The sequence below is a fragment of the Suillus paluster genome, assembly GCF_016628075.1.
Source record: "Suillus paluster strain FC165 chromosome Unknown EDB91scaffold_13, whole genome shotgun sequence".
NCBI classification, from domain to species: Eukaryota; Fungi; Basidiomycota; class Agaricomycetes; order Boletales; family Suillaceae; genus Suillus; species Suillus paluster.
The window spans coordinates 312734-326560 of NW_024537573.1; the positions used below are offsets into that span (position 1 = coordinate 312734).

A 13827-nucleotide genomic window follows, 5' to 3' on the forward strand; every position below is an offset into this window, starting at 1 on the left:
GGGTATACATCCGTTTACGTCAGCGTGTATGCGCCAAGCGCCTAATCGTGAAGCACTTTTACTTTACTACATGTACGTGTATAGTCAGCATCTTGATTCCATCTCTTGTTCAGTGGAGACATAACAAACCTTGATGTCACCTACTGAGGTGCCAGCAACGACGACGAAGAGAAGGAGGACCACCTCAAGCTGACGAGACGGTGCGCGTCACAACGGAATTTCACGCAATGGTTTACTTATTTGTACTGGTCGTCCTAGCACATTGGGACTAAGTTAGAGAAGAAACTGGCACGTCTTGTCTTCTAATTTGTACCATCTCATATCTTAATCCTTGATCATTCATTAAGCACCATGACACAAAGGAAGTCCGGAAGGCTGCGAAGAAGGCAAAGACCTTCGAGACTCAGAAGATTTTGAAGAAAATAAAAGACGCGAGGTGTGTAGCGGGTTTTGTAATTGTAATTTTCATCGTAGTGAGTGTTCTTATTCGCCCAGACGCAAAGGCGACGATGATACAGTGAAAGATATTGAAGCACAACATATAGCTCTTAAGGTAAGAGTCATATCCAATGCGTCCGATATACGGCCTAATTGTATGGTCCGCTAGCTCCTTGACCCCGAGCTTATCGCCGATTCGGCTCTATCGATGAAGATAAAGAAGGATAAATTCCTCTCACAAGATCCTAACCTGCAATTTGCGATGTCGAAGTCATTGTCATCCAGCTTGATCGCACCTGCTGCAACTGGATCCGCAGCAGGCAAGGTGCAGAGCAGGCTACTTAGTTCTAAAGTCCTTGCGGCTGATGTTTCTCGTGTCATGGGAGGACTTCGGCGCTTACTGAACCCTCCGGAGCGGGCCTACAAAGCAGAAGACGACAGTGCCGATATATCACCACCTCGAAAGAAGAAACAGAAGACACAACAAAAAGAGGGTCTGCTTAAGGTCCCTCCGGTGGATGTCCCTTCGGATGATGAGCCGAGTGCAAATATTGAAGATGATGGCTGGGAGTCAGGCACGGTTAGCGACGGCAATCCTTCTGTTCAGGGAGACACAGGCGTTGATGAAGAGTCTGACGAGGAAGACAACTCCGCCCCCGAGGGTGGTGATGTCGATCCGCATGTCCCTCGCGGACGATCAGACCAGGAGAAGTCAAAGGCGACGCAATCCGCTTTTCTACCTTCCCTCTCAGTGGGTTTTATCCGCGGAGACTCAGATACCGATTTTAGCGACAGCGAAGGGGAAACAGCTGATACAGTCAAGAAGAACAGGCGGGGTCAGCGGGCACGTAGGGCGTGAGTTTCTCCCGTTCTATTTCGGAACAAGTAAACTTATTTCCTCTTCTTAGAATATGGGAGAAGAAATTCGGAAGACATGCCAATCATGTGATGAAACAGAAAGGTGTCAACAAAGCTTCTAACCGTCATGATCCCCCTTCCAGTATTACTGCCGTTCGCAAAGATCACCAACAGCACAGGAATGGTAATCGCGATTCCGATAGCGCGTCGTTCTCTGGTCATAGATGGAATCCCCGAATACCAGACAAGAACAGAGACGACCTCTCTGCTCGCTACATGCCAAGTAACCGTAAGGAAGAGAAATCGCTTCATCCATCCTGGGAGGCTAAGAAGAAACTACAAAATGTTGCCATTGTGCCTGCACAGGGCACAAGAATCGTCTTCAATTAGTCTTAGGCGCCATTCCAATATGAAAACACATCATATGAATCCAATATAACCATCCAATTCAGTTTCAAAGCATCACATGGGCGTAAAGATAGCTGTGGAACTCATCTAGAAGCATGACGCGTGCGTAAAAGATAGCTGTGGAACTTGTCTAGACATACATGCGACCGGTAAATGCTGCGGAAAAGATAATTCAAATAGCAAGAGCATTCATCGTGAAAGATCATATAGTGGAGGGAATCACGTTCTACAGACGTGTCTTTTCCCTCCCTGCATCCTACATTCCCTGGAACACCACCTATCACCACACCGGGGGCAGTGCGGGAAGTCCCTACCTGTTTTCAAACAGGTGACACATACGGTACGGTACGACAGCTTCGAGGCACTCTCGACAGCTTCAAGAATGGGGCAAAGCGGAGCATGGACATTGCCCCCAAGAGGTGATGGAGGCGGGGAGTCATGTGAGGATAAAGCACCGATAGGGTGTTCACCCAAGCTTGAGTTCATAGATGATGTGCGACTTATAGATGGGCGATGTGGTGAACGAGACCGTGATAGAGGTGATTTTGGGTGTTCAAAGTTGTACTCGTTGGCCCACTCCGTGTCCGGTCGCTTCCCGCGTAACTTGGACGGGCCAGAAAAGTACGAGCGGATCCAGAAGACTGCTGGTACGGTGGTGGTAAATGAGCCATAAGCTTGGAGGTCGCCTTGAACGACCTCGGCAGGGCATGCTTCGTAAAGTTTTTGGGGAAACAATGATGCGGTAGACGACTGAGAAGTCACGGAAGAGCGGGAGGTACTCCATGTCCGTTCACGCCTATGGACAACAGAGGACACATATTTTTGAGGTTGCTACAAAGCCGGACATATAAGGTGTGCGTCAAAGTAAAGAAATTAGTGACACACCTCAGAGCTGTTGTGTGATGTATAATGCATCGAGGAGTTCAATGTGAGGTATAGAGCCACACTCTTCTGAGCATAAATAAATACAACAACAGATACTCCTAGTTATCGGCCAATGGAGGGTCTCTGTTGGGAATCGTCAACAATCGTCAACAAATCGTCAACAATTTGTAGAATTTCAGACTGTCCCGGAAGAGTGGAACCGTGGAGATAAGCTCTGCCAAAAAAGATAGACGGAAATCATGACTTACCTAGGACCTCGGTATGGCTTGCGCAATGAAATAGGGCGACAGAGGAGGAGGAGAAATAGTCGTGTGCCAGGCCTAACCATAATTCGCTTTAATAATAGCGGGAACTTTGTGGCCGAACGTGAAGAACTTCGAGTCTGCCTTACGGCACGGAATGGGTCAACCGAGAAGCAACCGAAGCCAACCATTTGTAGCCGTTTGCCCAGGCCAAGCACATAAGTACACATATAGAAGGTGATACCATATCATGATTCAATTGTGTGCTGTCACCTGTGACTCAGTGTGAGGAAAATGCGACCTGCAATCTTGACAATCATTCATTCTTATCCTTGGAAAACTCTGCGATAAACCACAGTGCCACCTTGTAGTTCACGTACTTTGCGATAAGCTCGATTTTGGTGAGCATTCTTCGATATGCATAAGCTACCATTATCGTCGGCAGCACGGGTAGATATGCAAGGAAAACGTTAGGACTCTTACGGCGCCCAGTTAAGGTTAAGTAGGTCACATGATCATTGGACTCTCTGTTCGGTCCGGGTGGTACTTTGTCTGCGCACGCGCTGAACTCATAAGGACTTACTCGTCAACTACCTGAGGAGCATCGGACTGATCCGGGACGCTTTATTGTGTCGTATGGATCGATGCCTAGGATGAAGCTTGAAGAGCGTGTGCGTTGCTTGACAGTAGTTAGTCTTATGCCGTGTACGAGCGGACAACTGTACAACTTGTTAACAAAGATTTAAAAGTTTCAAGAAACGTGGATGGCCTTCATGGAATGACATCCATGTATGATGCAACACTTGTTATTGGTCTTATAATTGACACGTTTCCTTGGGGAGTCGGCAGCCAGACAATCGCCGATTCGCAGCACACATGCACACGGCGAGATCTGGGTGCGACTGGACATGAGTATGAATTAGGAACCAGATTCAAGGTCATTACGCGATACCCTACAACTACGTACCGTGCTATCCCACCCCGGATTGCCTTGCCAGGGCTACATAGTAGCATGCATCAATCATATGTCATGGCAGAAAACCCTAGAAGACAAATAAGACAAAATAGGAATGACTTGCGTGCGTGCTGTGGCATAGCACTTCGACACCCTCTACTCCGGCATACCATCATCTTGAAAATTTGAAGTCTACCTTCATTTCCATCCTCTCGAGTCACGAAACTGCAGGAATTTGACCCCTACACACTTCTGATTTAACTAAGCCGATCACTTTCTGCTTTCTTACGTCTTTCTCCATCAATAGGCTCTAGCATGGTAAGCTTTGACACATCTATTCATCATACGGCCAGTCTCATTTCCCGGCCGTTCATTAGGGTCAAACACTCTCAGCACCAGGTAGGATTTCATTTTGCAGCCTTTTGGACGCCGTTTTTGCTCCAAGAAACACACTCATGACCTATCTCTACTTTCTACAGCTATAGAGAAGAAATCAGAGACGGGAGAAGATGATCGATACCTATTTGCAGTTTCTGAGATGCAAGGATGGAGAATTAGTGCGTAACCGATTTTTCGGCTATGGTTTTGATATGATCTCACAGCATCTCGCGTATCTGTCTCCTTATTGCAGCTATGGAGGATGCGCATGTGACCATGCTCTCTCTTGAAGAGAGCACAACTGATAAAAACACTTTCTTTGCTGTTTATGATGGACATGGTGGTAAACTTGCTAATTCTCTTTGTGGATCGTCGCCTCAAGTTTTATTCTTCGCAGGAAGCACCGTCGCAAGGTTTGCGGGGAGGAACGTTCACAAGCGGCTAGTTTCAGAAGAGTCATATCGTGAAGGGCGTTATGATGAAGCGCTTAAGAAAGCATTCCTAGGCACCGATGAAGACCTTCTCGCCGGTGCGCCATATCGTCTTGCTGTGTCTGCACACTCCACTTATTTCAACACAGATCCGTCGCATACCCGTGACCCGTCAGGCTGTACTGCGGTCGCTGCTTTGTTAACTGAAAACAAGATTTATGTGGTACAGCAGTTTTTCCTTTTGTATTTCATAGTTCTTTTTGCCAATGTTTGCCTGACAGGCCAACGCTGGCGATTCCCGCTCTGTTCTTAGCGTCCAAGGTACAGCTAAGCCTTTGAGTTTTGACCACAAACCAACAAGCGAGAGTACGTTGACTATTCTCATATTGGGCCATTATCTTTATTTACTGGTCTCTTCAGCTGAACGGAAACGGATCACGGAAGCTGGAGGATACGTAGAATATGGACGCGTCAATGGTGAGTCGTGCGATCACTCTCTAATGTTGTACTTACCATGAACTTCTAGGAAATCTTTCGTTATCCCGGGCTTTGGGGGATTTCGAGTTCAAAAAAAACTATGCGCTCGGTCCTCAAAAGCAAATTATTACAGCCGATCCTGATGTTACCGTCCACGATATTTCAGACGAGGACGAGTTCCTAGTCCTGGCTTGTGATGGTAAGCCAGCGAATCCTAAGCGCGACGTCGTGCTAATTTTTCGACAGGCATCTGGGATTGTCTATCTTCACAATCTGTCGTCGACTTCGTCCGGCTGAAAGTCTCAGAGGGCCTGGAACTGAAGGAGATTGGAGAGATGATGTGCGAGCATTGTCTTGCTCCAGATACCTCGTCTGGATCAGGTATCGGGTGCGATAACATGACTGTCCTCATCGTGGCTCTTCTTCGCGGAAAGACGAAGCAAGAATGGTACGACTGGGTCAAAGATCGTGTCAAGAACCGCTATGGTTATGCAACACCAGACGCTATCTCGCAAATCTATTCATCGGACCGACTTTCATCATACAGAGCGCGGAGAGAGGCACAGCAAGAGAGAGACAGACTGAGGAAGGAGCGAGGCGATGACAGTTCTTCAAGCAGTTTGTTTGGCGGAAACAGTCCATTTGCTCGTGTCCTGGGAAGCACTGGTGGCATTTCTTTCCATCCGGGTTCGGGGATCCTGAGCGACACTGGTCGCCTCATGTTCGCTAACAATGACGATGAGGAGGACAGCGGTGATGACATGGATACGACATCCTTCAACGGTCGCTCATTTTTCAGCGACACGTTCGGGCTTCCCCGTGCACAGCCACCAGAAGCTGGTGCCAGTTTGCGAGATCGTCTTGCCTCCTTTGAGGTTGACGATGACTTTGACGATGAAGACGATAGGATTGATGGCGTCGCACGGTTCGAAGAGATTCAGGAGAACGGCGAAGGGACTAGCCCGTTTGATGAAGTGAATGGCGACGTCCCAAAATCCCCCAGTCCCTCACCTAGTCCGCCGAATCCTAGGGTTAACGGAGACATCACTCCCGTCCCGCAATTCAAACTGCCGATTTTAGGCGACGGTCTTGATCCTGCAATGCAAGATGACGGGTTGATGACCTCCAGTGAAGACCCTTCGAAGGCATAGCTGTATTCTTCGATCTTTTAATTTTACACTCTTTCCTTTTTTTTTTTACCTAGCAGCGATCGTTGATCTAGGTTGTGTTTTGGGCTACCTTGTGCTTCGTCTATAACTAACTGTCTTCGTACCGTCGCCTTCAGCGATTGGCGGTTCATGATTCCCTCCTGTAGTATCATAAGTATTATTACTCTTCGAACTACAGGCTGTCCACTGTCCTGCTCTCCAATTCTATTCAAAATATGTTGTGCATCACCACCAGCTCGTTCTCGCATAGACAGACGATCGTTTGCCCCTGCGCCATTTTGAACGTACCGACACCTAACAGAGATCCGGCACTTCCATCGCCAACTTTCAATACGCTTTGTTTGGCCCAAATTTGACCGGAACGCCCACCACGGTAGATGTATACGTTCCCTCCTCGATCCTTACTGCCGTTCTCGAATGCCAAGACCGCTTTTGATGAAACATGATATGTGAAGCGTGTATCCCGCTTGGAGGCGAGTACGAAGGCGAGAGCCGAGAACGTTGCGCCGTGGGTCCAAGTGGGCAGAGAACCCACTGTCTGTGCCTCATCCAGGGTGAACAGGGTGCCATCAATACCATTCTTCACAACCATAGATGCGCCCGGACCGGAACCAGGAAGATCGATCGACAGAACGTTGCATGCAGAATCACCAAAGTCAGATGACCACACAGGGATCCCTCCATCCTCACCCACCCACGTCAAGAACGCCACTCTTCCTACTGAAAAGTCGACTTCCTCATCGACCTCTCCCTGAGCAAGTGCTGGTACCCCTCGGCCCAGTCCAAGGCCGCTCATATCCTCCCCACTTTGGAGCGCTTCTGTGTACTTTTCCAATGACTCTCGGATGAGGTAGAGCTCCGAGGGGTCGAGGGTTTCTGGAACTTCTTCCTCTCCGCCTGGTGTACCTGCCGATGCAAATACATGCATCCATCGCGTATCTTCACTCTGCTTGTCCAGATGCAACGTGAGCAATCCAAATGAGTGCTCTCCCTCGCGATCCCAAGTCCAGACACTGGTGGAGGTTTGAATACCGTCCCAGAGCTGTTTGGCGGAATAGTGGGGAAGAGGGACGCCTTCGACATGAAATGTGCCCCGGACGTGAACTGTCAAGGTCTTTTGGGAAAATGTCACTTTGATGCTTGATGTTGGGGTTGTGGCAGGGAGAGGGAAGGCCACCGTCACGGTGTCGGATGTCTGTGTCCAGGAATATGGTGGAGGTCTTTGGGGAGTCTCCACGTCTAATTTTTCATCGAGACGCGGAATAGGGGCCATTTCATCGGGCGAGGGTTCGTACGAAGGTGGGGCTGGCTGGCCAACTTCACGATATACGGAGCTACCAGCGAGAAGATAGCATTTTCTGGAGTTATCGTACCCTGTGAATATGGGTACATCCTGTCCCCGCCTCCTCCAAAGAATGTCAAGGGGCACGAGATTGTCATTCTGGCTTGGAAGAGGTACCGAGAACCTTGCAGCCCAGACGTCAAATTCAGAGGCATGACTCGTCATCGATTTTCGAGACGCTTCAGAGTCTCCATAGAAGCGAGAAGACAGAAGCGCTACAGCTGTGGTATCAGATGTCTTGGCAACACAGTGGATACGAAATGGAATCGGAGTCGGAGCCGGGTGAAGAGTTTGCGTGCTATCAGAAAGCTCAAAGGAGCCTAGGGTAGCGGCAGTTCCTTCTGCGCGGAGGGCGAGGATGTAAAGAGCCCCTTGGCCGTCAGCGACGAATGCAGTCCCTGCATCAAGAAACACTGCTGATGGATACTCGTGATGGACCTGCGCAGCTGCAGGAGCGCTAATTGGAGCGGCAAGTTCATAAACCACAGTAAATGATGGTGTGTGACTGTCCTACTTGTGCATGATGTAAGACTCGTGGCAGTACAAGAGATGGCATCACAAAAGCCTACATTCATGAGGTCGACAAGAATAACACGATGCTCCGAGTCAATATATAGACACCTGCCGCTACTATTTTCCATGGCCAGGTGGTTATGTGTGATCCTGCTCTGGACCTCCTTGAAAGACAGTGGAGATCGGCCAGAATTAGCGACTTGTGTAGGTCTGTACTCAAGACCGAAGCGCGTCACAGCATCTTCTTGTGATATAACCTCCAGTTTGTAACCCTCAAACTTCGGGTTCAGGAGGGCATGATTTGGCGTGAAACTCGACATCACGATGAAGTGGAGCAGTACAGGAGAGATGTGACGTGCTTGAAGTTACGTATGTACATATGTAGTGGTTTTGAGTCCCGTGACAAACACCATATCATATTCGGAGTCCAATTACTATCACTCCTGGGAATCTGCAACTGACTGTAATATGCAAAATGTTCAAAACACCTCAATGCACTGCTTGAATCACCTCGAAAAAATTCAGGTGCATGTAGGCTACTTAGAGATGATGTGCTGTCCAAGTAAAATAAAAATTTCTTGAGTGTTGCAGCTGCGAGAGACGGAATAGTGGTGATTTGCAACCTCGTATAATCATAAATAATCCAGATCCCATAAATCCTAGAGAGATATTCAAAAGATTACACCCGGAGCATATCAAACACCTTGCCAGGGTGTTAGAACACAATTTTAATAGAGGTCATTCTCTTGTTTTAAGATGCTATAGACAGAGGATTGACGACATGTATGAAAGCGTGACAGCAGATAGGAGAGTGTGTAAGAAATTCAATCTCCTCTAAGTGAAAGTTGACGGTGCCGCCACTGTGCCGATGTGTGACACGACGTGACCATGTTTTGCAGAATACCAGTCAGACCCTGAATTTTCTCGGCCTTCATCCGACACTCCACCACAAAATCAGCAAAAATCAGCAAAAATCATATTTATATAGAGCAGCTACGAATATATAATGGTGCAAATCCGTAGAAGAAAATATGATGTGGTTGAGGAGTTACAAAAGATTTATTGAAAATGTTGCAGAACCCCAGGAGTGATAGTACTATGGGGTTTCCTTGACGGTTCAAATTCAAAGATAGTGTACGGCGCGTTAAGCGCATTGCACTCCCTAGGACACTCTTCGCCTTCGCTTGTTTGTATTTGCGCGACACACGATTTCTGGAATTGTGGCTACGCTCCAATGGGGCTTTCCCATCGTAGTACAAACCACCTACGGTCGATTTTTCCCAACCCGAATTCTAATGAAGTAGTACTCGTGCGAGCGAGAGGAGTTACAATTCTCGTGCTCACAGGTCCCACCCGCAAATCATCCGCCGTCGGTCCTCTGAAGAGTTCCAGAAAGACATACTGTACAAATAGAGCGTTTCTTGTTGCGATCTCGGCTGATACGATGGACGCTCCTGACTTACATGTTGACTCAAACTCTCAAGAAGTTCTTCCGATCATGCCGCACCTCTTGCGCATCTCTCCGTTTCCCTTTAGCCCTGTAGTGGTCATTACTCAAAATATAAGGTTTCGTCCCCACGCGCACCTCGAGTTTTAGAGCTGAGGGCGCTGGACTCATCCCGTCTAGATTCTAATATTTTGATTCGCGGGCTCCCTCGAACGGAGGGTGCCGCGCATCATTTGATCCTCAAGCCGCGCAGGAACTTGCGAGACAAGGGATACAACTGATTACAGAAGAATGGAATTCAGCCCACTACACCCGATGCCAAATAGTCTAAAAGCCAGAGAGAATCTAAGTTAGATACAGGCCAGTGTACCATGATGCAATATTCTGCGCACCCGCATCACTAGGGGGCACCTCAGGCTGCATCGTCATGCAAAAGGACATATTCCCGATTTGACAATCCAAATTTGATGACTGCAACATATTCTGTAGGTAAATCATAACGCTCATGTGGAATGGAATCACCCACCATCGCCCGCTTTAAGTTCGTAGAACCGTGATGTCGGAATTGCCTCATCGTTGACATGTGTACTATTTGTTGACTCGAGGTCGATAATGAAAGGCCTGCATTCTCAGTTGTAAAAGACGCATACAATAGCAAACGTAATTAATGATGCGCACTTGTTCTTCGGTTTTGAGCCACCGAATTCATCCTTTTCCATTACCTGACGATCTAAAGATTGTTTTACATCAACTCGTATATTAGATGAAAATTACTACTCACGCTGGATGACAGCATGCTGCTTCGAGCAGGAGGGATGTTCAATAAAGATATCTGCGACAGTACGATCACGTCCTATTAGATACGCGCTTTGGCGATGTATATGGAGCAATTCTGCTTAGAAGTCAATGCTGGATATCAGAAGAGAAACATATGGCACTGACCAACTTGCTCGCTTCCTTTGAACACGTACAGCCTCCAACCCAGAGTGGGTTTTCTTGCTTCCGGAGGCTCGTTATATTTTAGGATTGTGCTCGTACCATCAGTCAACTTGACAGCATTTGTTTCTGCAGCCAGCAACCCGGAATTAGCGAAGTTGGGTTTGGCCTTGTCGACAGGCGGACGAGACTTGGACCGGGACGGAGACCTAGAGCGTGGGCGAGCAGAGGGTTGGATAGAAGACGGACGTTTCGGGGACGCAGAGCGACGAGAGACGACTGGGAGGTCTCTACTTCGGCGCCTGCTGGAGCGGTCATAGTTATCTTGACCTTCTCCATCCCGTTCGCGGTTGGGCCTTCTATAATCACGATCGCGGTCACGACGATCGTCTCTTCTACGGTAATCATCATGTCTGGCAGGTCTATTATCATCATCGTGATCCCTTCGCCTGCCTGAATCGCGCTCATAACCGGAGTCACGGACATGGTCAGGTCTGGGATAGTCTTTCTTCCCTCTTCTTGCAGAACGGTCTTCTTCCCGGGTACGGGACCTTCTTCTTGGCGAGGCGGAGGTGTTGCGAGGCATAAGTAGTTCTGCAGTAGTACAAAGCTCCGGAACAACTTGTGAAGTGCCAAAAGCAAGTACTTCTCGCTGAGTCATCAACCCCAGTAGAAGTCGACTGTTCCCAGAATGGCTGAGGTTGTGCCAGGTTGTGCGTGAATTTGAGAAGCCTTTGAGATTGTGTGAGATTGGCTGGCGAAGTTAATGCTAATAATAGCACTGGTCTGAAATTGTGCGAGATCGATTATCTCTTATCGTCGTCGCTGCATGTTGCATCCAGGACGCAATAGCTTGCAACAATAGTCTGAAATTGTGTGAGATTGATTGCCTCTTGTCTCCATCGTTGCACGTTGCATCCAGCACCTAACGGCTCTACTATCACAACACTCTCGCCTACTACTGGTATGCCACCACCAAAAGTGTATCAAGTTATGCGCAAGGGCCGCCTTCAGACGGTCTCCAGATCTCAGTATTACCGTTTAAAAGCCCAGGATGGTGGTGCAAACACACGGACTCCAGAACTTCAAGCACTCTTAGTCTCTCGAGCACAAGCAGATGCTCCAATTGCTTCGTCAAGTACCTCTGGTAAGTCAAGAACTATTGTCGATAACATTAATGTGCTAATAAATGTGTTTATATATTAGCGGAGCTAACAAGAGGACAGACCCGATAACGCGCCACAACAAGGTCTTGAGACTATGGTAAGTTGTGTCTTTGATACAAACTGGCTACTATTAACAACTAACACGCTATTATTAGGGAGCAAATGGACTTTTGAGCGCATATATGCGCCTCGAAGAGCAGGTTAAAGCCTCACCGAGTGATTTTTTTAAAATAAATGTACTAACTTTCAGCGCATATACGCGTCTTAATGTGCAGATTAAATTCCTACAGAACGATATTTTACAGCTGCGGATGGACAAACAAATGCTGGCACGCGAGCGAGATTTACACCAGCGCGTCTTTCAGTTGTATCACTGGCTTTCTCGGGTTTCTAACTATTGTTTTCATAGGGCCGCTTATAATAAGCTTGCGGAATCTCTCTCACTAACTCTAGACCCTGCCAGCCTCAGTACCCTCTCCCCTCAGAGTCTGCCCGTGATGCTAAAGGCGAAGGAAATCGCAGTCCCGTCCTACAATCGTGCTGACTTTCCCAGCGAGTTCATATGGACGAAGGAAGACTGGAAAAAGCGCCAGGAGAAACCATCGACGCAGCTTGAAAAGTTGCATCCACTGTGCTACATTGTCGACAAGAATAACAAGCCTATTCCCTTGGAGCGTGTCACGGCAATCCGTACCACATCCCGACGGGTGTTCGTGGACATCTGGAACATCAAGGAGGCGCCCAAAAGCTGGGGAGCTGCATCGGGGTCTGCCAGTAAGCTGTACTACCGAGAAATGGTGACATTCTTCCCTGAGCTTGGCTACTGTGACGGTAACTGGAAATGCGACGCCATCACGACTGCTAGCTATACCTCTTGGCGCAAGAATCATATCAGCCGCTTGGTTCGTGAAGGGACTTACAAGCCAACGGCAGAAGATGTCCTCGACTTCGATAATCTCGAGACGCTGGACTCTGATGATACCGATGGTGCCACTGGCGATGTGAAGCCCAAAAAACGGACCCATGACTCTGACCCACCTAGCATCGCATCAACTTCGAGCAAGAAGTGGAAGCCATCAGAAATATCAGTCCCTGAACACAAATTGCCATCGCCATCACCATCGCCAACGCCAATGCCAATGCCACCGCTACCAGACTCAGACGAGTCGCAGCCCACTGACCTTGGCCATTCTGACAACGTGAACAAGACGTGTGCATCCAGGCCCCCCACCAAAGTATACACCTTTCTTTGTACTGTCATGTCATCCTCAGCTCATTGTTTGTAGTTTCGTGCACGGCCACTCAAATTCGCAAACCCGCTGTAAGTCTACTCGTTACATTCCGTTATTCAAAAATACTCACCGATATTAGTACCACTCTTGAACTGACTGCTAGTGCGGATCAACTGCCCTTGATTCCACCCTCCCCCTCTGAAGATATCCTGACTCCGTCTACAGCCCCAGCGGAGGAACCAATATCCACACAGCCGACCGGTGAACACACACCTTCCATTGCACTGACCCCAGAACGCTCCCTGGATCACTCTGACATAGTACCTGACACCAATCCACCAACGGCTGTTGTCGCCGACCTGGTACCAACTAGTAGTAAGTACCACCACATAACTGGACAACGAGCTCACCTTAAATATCCTTCCAACAGCAACCACGGTACCTCTACTAGTGTTAGATGCCTCCGCTACCAGCAAACCTCATCCTAGTGCGCAAGCAAAGAAGTCAAGGAAGATGCAGATCGGGAAAGCACAGAATGGACGGTATGTCTGCGTCAGTGGTGTTCCTTTCCATTGTACATATTCACATACTCCATGACAGTAACCTATGTGCACGTGAATGGCTCGCTCACAACAAGACTGGATCAGCAGCCGAGTTCAAGACCTACTACGATGGACTGTCGGAAGCACAGAAAAAAGTGCGTCTTTTGTATCGTTTGTCCTCGGGTTGGACTAACATCTTTAATCAGTCATACGACGAGCTCGCTGCCAAGAAGGTATGTAGCGACTACGACTAGAACATGTTGCACCTACTGACAAGTACTCTTTCTACTAGGTTGCAGCTGGCGAATGGCTCCGTTAGTGACACCACTCTCCTTCCGACTTCTTATGACCTAGAACGAGCACGACCTAGAACGAGCACGGGGTAGAACGGACGGTGGCAGGAACGAG

At 48.3% G+C, this 13827-nt stretch overlaps 5 protein-coding genes across 5 annotated transcripts; 3 read left to right on the forward strand and 2 right to left on the reverse strand.

Annotated features, from left to right (window-relative positions):
• The first annotated feature begins 56 nt into the window (after window positions 1-56).
• EDB91DRAFT_1119469 (Bud-site selection protein) lies at window positions 57-1743 on the forward strand. The gene is made up of 6 exons (XM_041318148.1): window positions 57-148; window positions 259-288; window positions 348-436; window positions 496-553; window positions 608-1293; window positions 1347-1743. The coding sequence occupies exons 1-6, from the start codon at window positions 134-136 to the stop codon at window positions 1684-1686; spliced, it is 1218 nt and encodes a 405-aa protein (XP_041179619.1). The 5' UTR covers window positions 57-133; the 3' UTR covers window positions 1687-1743.
• A 2133-nt stretch (window positions 1744-3876) lies between these two features.
• Window positions 3877-6458, forward strand: EDB91DRAFT_1119492 (PP2C-domain-containing protein). Its single transcript, XM_041318149.1, has 10 exons — window positions 3877-4104; window positions 4164-4185; window positions 4266-4343; window positions 4418-4507; window positions 4562-4693; window positions 4745-4818; window positions 4877-4961; window positions 5016-5072; window positions 5122-5271; window positions 5319-6458. The coding sequence occupies exons 1-10, from the start codon at window positions 4102-4104 to the stop codon at window positions 6221-6223; spliced, it is 1596 nt and encodes a 531-aa protein (XP_041179620.1). The 5' UTR covers window positions 3877-4101; the 3' UTR covers window positions 6224-6458.
• EDB91DRAFT_1345583 (uncharacterized protein) lies at window positions 6450-8491 on the reverse strand (the record flags this gene model as incomplete). The annotated part of the gene is made up of 2 exons (XM_041325850.1): window positions 8153-8491; window positions 6450-8093 (listed from the first exon to the last, which is right to left on the reverse strand). Exons 1-2 carry the CDS (start codon window positions 8414-8416, stop codon window positions 6450-6452), a joined length of 1908 nt encoding a protein of 635 aa, XP_041179621.1. The 5' UTR covers window positions 8417-8491.
• A 1464-nt stretch (window positions 8492-9955) lies between these two features.
• Window positions 9956-11065, reverse strand: EDB91DRAFT_1049588 (SMAD/FHA domain-containing protein; the record flags this gene model as incomplete). Its single annotated transcript, XM_041313468.1, has 5 exons — window positions 9956-10014; window positions 10070-10164; window positions 10222-10273; window positions 10325-10435; window positions 10486-11065. The coding sequence occupies 5 exons, from the start codon at window positions 11063-11065 to the stop codon at window positions 9956-9958; spliced, it is 897 nt and encodes a 298-aa protein (XP_041179622.1).
• A 479-nt stretch (window positions 11066-11544) lies between these two features.
• Window positions 11545-13718, forward strand: EDB91DRAFT_132053 (uncharacterized protein). The gene is made up of 10 exons (XM_041325194.1): window positions 11545-11626; window positions 11686-11742; window positions 11801-11845; window positions 11921-12880; window positions 12932-12966; window positions 13017-13039; window positions 13103-13252; window positions 13308-13419; window positions 13478-13574; window positions 13626-13718. The coding sequence occupies exons 2-10, from the start codon at window positions 11740-11742 to the stop codon at window positions 13671-13673; spliced, it is 1473 nt and encodes a 490-aa protein (XP_041179623.1). The 5' UTR covers window positions 11545-11626; window positions 11686-11739; the 3' UTR covers window positions 13674-13718.
• Window positions 13719-13827: the final 109 nt, after the last annotated feature.

What these genes read in the sequence shown, in the direction of transcription:
- EDB91DRAFT_1119469 (XM_041318148.1), top strand. An exon ending in CACAACATATAGCTCTTAAG is followed by an intron (nt 554 to 607) that starts GTAAGAGTCATA and finishes ATGGTCCGCTAG; the next exon opens with CTCCTTGACCCCGAGCTTAT. An exon ending in GGTCAGCGGGCACGTAGGGC is followed by an intron (nt 1,294 to 1,346) that starts GTGAGTTTCTCC and finishes TCCTCTTCTTAG; the next exon opens with AATATGGGAGAAGAAATTCG.
- EDB91DRAFT_1119492 (XM_041318149.1), top strand. An exon ending in TCAAACACTCTCAGCACCAG is followed by an intron (nt 4,186 to 4,265) that starts GTAGGATTTCAT and finishes TACTTTCTACAG; the next exon opens with CTATAGAGAAGAAATCAGAG. An exon ending in TGTTTATGATGGACATGGTG is followed by an intron (nt 4,508 to 4,561) that starts GTAAACTTGCTA and finishes TATTCTTCGCAG; the next exon opens with GAAGCACCGTCGCAAGGTTT.
- EDB91DRAFT_132053 (XM_041325194.1), top strand. An exon ending in CATCCAGGCCCCCCACCAAA is followed by an intron (nt 12,881 to 12,931) that starts GTATACACCTTT and finishes CATTGTTTGTAG; the next exon opens with TTTCGTGCACGGCCACTCAA. An exon ending in CTCAAATTCGCAAACCCGCT is followed by an intron (nt 12,967 to 13,016) that starts GTAAGTCTACTC and finishes CACCGATATTAG; the next exon opens with TACCACTCTTGAACTGACTG.